Source organism: Papilio xuthus, unplaced genomic scaffold, assembly GCF_000836235.2.
Source record: "Papilio xuthus unplaced genomic scaffold, Pxut_1.1 DF826949.1, whole genome shotgun sequence".
NCBI lineage: Eukaryota > Metazoa > Arthropoda > Insecta > Lepidoptera > Papilionidae > Papilio > Papilio xuthus.
The window spans coordinates 166016-172189 of record NW_013531700.1 but is presented as its reverse complement, the minus strand read 5'-3'; the positions used below and the strand labels follow the sequence as shown (position 1 = coordinate 172189).

General features: G+C 49.2%; 2 protein-coding genes across 2 annotated transcripts in view; one reads left to right on the top strand and one right to left on the bottom strand.

Annotated features, from left to right (window-relative positions):
• LOC106120564 (apoptosis-inducing factor 1, mitochondrial) overlaps nucleotides 1-3061 on the bottom strand; it is a 3402-nt gene extending 341 nt beyond the window's left edge. The window contains exons 1-11 of the mRNA XM_013315915.1: nucleotides 2789-3061; nucleotides 2572-2606; nucleotides 2222-2377; nucleotides 1998-2052; nucleotides 1581-1875; nucleotides 1330-1511; nucleotides 1059-1244; nucleotides 822-953; nucleotides 497-738; nucleotides 232-429; nucleotides 14-154 (exon numbers count right to left, since the gene is read on the bottom strand). Coding sequence (XP_013171369.1) covers nucleotides 14-154; nucleotides 232-429; nucleotides 497-738; nucleotides 822-953; nucleotides 1059-1244; nucleotides 1330-1511; nucleotides 1581-1875; nucleotides 1998-2052; nucleotides 2222-2377; nucleotides 2572-2606; nucleotides 2789-2879 — 1713 coding nt within the window. The 5' untranslated portion in view covers nucleotides 2880-3061. The remainder of the gene's footprint in view (nucleotides 1-13; nucleotides 155-231; nucleotides 430-496; nucleotides 739-821; nucleotides 954-1058; nucleotides 1245-1329; nucleotides 1512-1580; nucleotides 1876-1997; nucleotides 2053-2221; nucleotides 2378-2571; nucleotides 2607-2788) is intronic.
• Nucleotides 3062-3852: 791 nt separating this feature from the next.
• Nucleotides 3853-6174, top strand: part of Tsc1 (tuberous sclerosis 1 protein hamartin) — a 4400-nt gene continuing 2078 nt past the window's right edge. Inside the window, exons 1-2 of the mRNA XM_013315914.1 lie at nucleotides 3853-4092; nucleotides 5323-6166. Of these exons, the coding sequence (XP_013171368.1) occupies nucleotides 5333-6166 (834 nt within the window). The 5' untranslated portion in view covers nucleotides 3853-4092; nucleotides 5323-5332. The remainder of the gene's footprint in view (nucleotides 4093-5322; nucleotides 6167-6174) is intronic.

Here is a 6174-nt window from a genome sequence, read left to right as displayed (position 1 = left end):
CCTGCAGGCTCGCCCCCGCCCCCGCCTCCGCCTCCGCCCCGGCCTCTTCGGCCGCTGTCGCCGCCTGCAGCTTGACGTCAGAGACCCCCTCGCTGACCGCGTCCTCACAGAACACACTCACCGTGGGCAGCTGAGCGTCTACAATGCCGATAGCCTGAAACGTGGCACTCGCATCTCATATTATGTTTCAAGTAAGTATGTAACTTAGGATGTACGAGGTGAGATAGAGACCTCGATGCCGATGTCGGGGCCCACGTCGGACCAGAACATGGGCTGGTGCGTGTAGGCGCGCGGCGCGTCCCCGGCCATGTTGGTGCCCGCCAGCCGGCCCGACGCCACCGCGTGGTCGTGCCGCAGCGCGCGCCTCCGCCCCAGCGCCGGCTCGAAGTAGCACGCCACGTCGCCCGCCGCGAACACGTCCGTGCGCGCCTGACACACCCCATGCTATACATTCAGCGCGCCCCGCACACAACACTCACCCATCTCCGCGCCTCACCTGCATCTCCGCGTTCACCACGATGCCGCCCAGCTCGGGGTGCACCTCCAGCCCCGCCGCGCGCGCCACTTCCACGTTCGCCTCGCTGCCCATGCACTCCACCACCAGCCCCGCCTCCAGCGTGCGCTCCGCTCCCTGCTCCTCCCCCCGCTCCTCCCCCTGCTGCTGCGCCTCCTCGCCCGCCAGCCGCGTCAGCTGCAGCCGCACGCGGTCGGACCTCACGCTGCTGTCCGTCACCTCCGCTGTGACATATCAGTTAGTTTATGAACACAGACGTTGACGTTCTTCTCGTGCAATAACTAGCTATGTGGCGCTCGGTACTGACTGTGCGGCAGCAGACGCACGCCGAGGCGGCGCAGGCGACGCGCGGCGTCCAGCGCCAGGTGCCGCGGCAGCAGCTGCGCCAGCGGCGCCTCCTCCTTGTACACCATCACCACCGACTTGTCCGTCTCGCGCACTGCACGCGACACATTTTACACAACATCAAAATATATGTTCTATTTTAAAATGCGTGCCAGTTGCTAGAGCAGGAAGCATATACGTAAAGGCGAACAGATCTTACGCGCGTGCGCCAGTCCTGCGGCCATTTCACAGGCGTAGGGGCCGCCGCCCACGACCGCCACCTCCCCCGCCGGCGCGCGCTCCAGCCGCTCCGCCAGCCGCGCCGCCTCGCGCGCCGTGCGCACGCCCAGCGCCAGCCCCGCCTCGCGCGCACCGCGCAGCACCGCCGACCGCGCACTGCGCACGCCTGCACACGACCACCGTCTCCATCTCATCCGGTTGTCGACACTAAAGTGACGCCGTCCACATCCCAGATAAGATACGAGACGCACCTGTGGCTATGAGGCACTTGCCGTAGGTGAGCGTGGCGGTGTGCCCGGCGGCGGCCAGCTGCGCCTCGTGCGCCGCCACGTCCAGCGCGCGCACGGTCCAGCCGCGCGCCACGCCCGCGCCCGCCGCGCCCTCGCGCAGCTTCTCCGCCGCCGTGTAGAACACGCTCGGCTCGTACGCTAGCCTGAACCCATCCACATATCCCTTACTCTTATAAATGGAATACATTTCCTTGTTTTAAGCAACCACTGACCTTCTCTTCTTGCCGTTCCACTGTGTGAATATTAAGGTATCGGGGTCTATAGCTTTCTTGGCCAGGTCGGGCTCCCCCCACAGCTCCTTGGTGAGGGGCGGGCGCATGTAGGGCAGAGCGTGCTCGTCGCCCACCAGAAGAACGCGGGCGTCGGGACGCAGGCTGCGGATGGCCCGCAGCGCCGCGAACGCCGCCGTGCCCGCGCCCACCACGAGGTAGTCCACATGCTGTGGAAGGCCCTCGGGGCTCGCCGGAATCGGTGGGTCCTCCTTCTTGGTCACTTCTGCAACTTTTTCTGTTACAGATATTTTACAAATTAAATGTGCTTTTAAAATATAGTTTACAAATAAAGTAATATTCCTAAATTTTTAAACATAAGTTTTGTCATTATGTAATGGGTACAATAAAGACACTTACTCTCAGTCAGTAGCGGCTGCTCCTCTGATGTGTTCAACTTCCGGATAAAGTACACCTGCAACATCACATTCACTAATCAGTTTTTTTATTAAAATAAAAGGACATCAAAGTAAAATACTTTTGCAAAAATACATAGCAAAAGATATGAAACAATATCACCATATTATTATGTTTTTCGTATTTTACACAGAGTTAACATGAATGTGTTTACAAGATGAACATACTCCTCCAACTGATGCTGTGAGAGCAAAAGCCGCAGCGGCCACCCATCCTCTGCGCGGCGGGTTCGGAGGTGGGGGTGGTGGAGGTGCAGAATGTGTGGGAGAATCCACTGATGAGACGGCAGACTTTGTTTGTGGACTTGCTTCTGTCAGTACTGTCTAAAAGTCAACAACAATTTAATGAATACATGCATGTAAGCTGTACTTCTTCATAGCAAGCATAACATGCAGTATAATGCAGTTACCGTTTTATATTTCCTAATTTTTCTTGGTTGCTTGCATAAATAATTACACAGGTTAGAACATGATAGAAATTTAAAAAATATGACTAAAAATAAGAAAACCTTATTCACCTGGTTTGTGGATATACCAGCATAACCTGCCGTGCCTAGAAGTTCAAAATTTTACACTTAGCATATTATTGAAAAAAAAATCTTTCATGAATACGTTTTGGGAGTACTGGAGGTTACTGCGGTACTGGAAAGGACAGTTTTTTTCTCATTTAAAATAAATGCAGAAGTTTAAATGGATTATGACAGTATGGCTTATATATGATGGGATGAAACTTACGAAATAATTTAAAAACATCACGTCTAGCGGTCGCCAAAGCCTGGCTCTCAATATAAATACTAGAAACAGCTCTTAACATATTTAATATCATATTAATGTAAGTAAAAGATAACTACACTTTTCCGCAAATGGTTTAACAACAATATAATATATATTTTTTTTTACATATTTAGCAAATATAAAGCTAATATTTCATTCATTTTAACATTTTAGGTTAGTTTTCGAAATTTTCGCAATATATTGATCAATTCTTGACTGTTGTTGACATTGACAAGTGACTGTGACTTTTAGCTTTTGTGTTACCCTCTTAGTCAATTATGGAAAAGAACACGTTATGTTTTAATACGCCCATTTATGTAAAACAAAGTTTTTAAGGCAGTAAGGGAGGATGAAAATTCGCCTAAATTGTTAATTATTTATACTGCTTTATTGAAGAGAAAGTAATCTTACTATTAAATGTAAATAAATTACTCTCTCTCTCTCTCTCTCGGCTCCTCGTGGCTGAGGATCGTGATCAACATCAGGGTTAATGACGATTAGCTTCCACCGACTGCGGTCCAGCGCGTCTCTAACGACTGCGTAAAAATTGGATGATGAAAGGTCCTTCACTTGGTCGCTTCACTTGGGGAGCGGCCGCGCGATCTCCTGCCGTCAGTGTTCCTAACCACTATTCTCTAGGCTGTCATCTCCTCTGCACATTGGTGGCCAAAATATGCAAGAATGCATGCATGAGACAGCATTTGCTGTACATGTTCGTATTTGGAGCTGGGTAAAGATCGGTGCGTTTCGCAGTTCATGGTATTCTTAACATACGTGTCCTCTGGTGTTGCAGATGTCCATTGATCACCTCTAATCACCTCGGTGTTCCCGCCGCTCGTTTGCCCCCTTCTCTTATAAAAAAAAGCCCTACTCATCTGCCCTAATCTCATCTTGGTTTTAATGCTAATTTCTCTTTTCTACCAGATTTTGTTCAAATAAATTACAAATCATCAAAAATGCATCGAAATAATCATTTTCACTTGTAACACTGCATTAAATTGTCAACCGGCTGTCACTGTCGTCATATGTGGATGTCATTGTCATTTGTCTTTGATTATCATTTTAATTTGTCATACTGGAAGTGAATGATTATTTTATACAAGAAAGAACAAGAAAAGCTAGATTGTCCTGCAATATAACACTTTCTATTAGTTATGTTTTAGCTTCTTATTATTAGAATTATCTTTTACAAAGTGAAATAAAGCCTACATCAAAATTCCACCAGCGTCGGTACCGGACGGATCATCTCTCCGAGCTACTAGTTGGTAAGTTTTTATTAGACGAGTCAACGGGCCACGCAGTCTAGTATTACCGTATTTGTATCCACAAATAGTGTCATACAAAACCCTTAAAAACAACAAATATCACAAAACATAAAACATTTAATATGCATTCGCAGAACTACGCGTCGCTGAGTTGCACTTTGCGTTCCGATAAGACCATTGTTATTATGTTTATTAGTAATTTGCACTAGTAAATATTAATTAATTTTATTAGGACCTTAGATATTACTTATACTTTATTAAATTTATAATATAGTCCTAAGAAACAGTGAAAAAAAACATCCAAATAAACAAAACAAATTAAAAAACGTTAACATTTGGTATTGGTATCCAATAGCATTCATATGTGACATTTACTATTTGTTTCATTAGAAGAATACTTACTATATTGTTATAAACAACATTTTATCTTGTTTTACATCTATAACAGCTACTATGGATTTTTACCTCTCTAAACCAAGACAAATGCTACATGACAACATTCTACATTGATTATTTTAAATTATATATTGTAGGAATGATGCCATTTAATGATAATGATTGTTCATGTTATTTTACTTGGAATGAGAAGATATTTATATTTCAGTGTTTGTCTGCCTCTAATCTATTTCTTAAATAAAATCTATATATTAAAAGTACCCATTATTATTGTATTATACATTGTCCACTTCAAGGCTTCTAGTGATAAAGCCTCCTCTACTACCTCTAGTACATATTTTATAGATTTTGATTGATTCATTTGTCTGTCCTCCATGACATTGTCGGGTTTTACAAGGTCATCAACATAGCAAGTTTTATGTAAACCAATGAAACACCATTACCCGATCTCAGATATTTCTTTTTCTCTTTTAAATCATATTCAATGATTTAGTCATTGTATGTAATATATTAAGTATACAAGCAATTGAAAGAAATTAATGTGTTTATGCATAATAATATGGAGCCTGGACAAATGAATAAAACAATGGAGAGAAAGAAAATCATTTATTGTCACAAAATAAAATTTCTACACTCTTACAATATGACATTTTTTCTCTAGTAAAAAAATATGTGTATCTTATGTGATATAAATAAACAAATTTAAATGTTTGAATACAATGAAACTTAGCTGAAGCTAAGCTTTCACCACAATTGTTTCATTTTGTTTGTTTCATCATTCGCTACTTTTTATTGCATTTTATATAATGTGAGACATGTCTGTTGCGGCGGCAGGCTGTCGGAGATGCTGGCGGCGTGCGAGGCCGGCGAGGTATTCGCGCTCCTGGAGTCGCGCGATGCCGCCGACGCCGTGGGCGCGCTGTACGCCGCCGTGCGCGAGCCCTGGCTCACGCGCGCGCTGCTGCTCTACCACGCTCGCACCGGAGCAGCGCGCGCCCTCGACCTGCTCGCCCGCGCCCCCGAGCCTCACGCGCGCCACCTACTCGACGCCCTGCTCGAGCAGATGCGCGGCGAGCGCGTCCAGCGGCACCACGCCCTCGCCGCGCTCGCACCGCTCGTCGCGCGCCGCCCGGCCTGGCTCCATCGCCTGCCCGCCCACCCGCTCGCGCCCGCACTCCTGCGCGCCGCGCGCCTCGAGCGCGACCCCCTTCCGCTGCTGCACGCGCTGCTCACTCTGGCCGCACTGCTGCACGCCGCGCCCGCGCTCGCCGCCCCGCACTGGCCCGACCTCGCCGACGCCCTCCTGCGTCCCGCCGCGCTCGACCCCCCGCCATCGCCCGCCGCGCGCGCGCACCTCCAGCTCGCACAGCTCGCGCTCTTCCACGCACTCTACGCCACCCACCCCTGCACGCTGCTGGAGACTTTGCGCGGGGAATGCGCGGGCCCGCCCGCACGCGACTGGTGGGAGCGCGGCCTGGCGCCGCTGCTGCACTCCGTGCGTCTGCACCCCGCCCTCGTCACCGGGTCGCGGCAGCGCGAGGCTGACACCACGCGCTGGACCCGCCACGACATCCACGACGTCGTCGCCGAGAGCCGCCGCCTGTCGATACAGCCGCGCGACCGCACCGAGGAGCGCGCCGCCTCCGCCTCCTGCGCGCCCACCCCCGCCCCGCCGCCCGCCTCCCC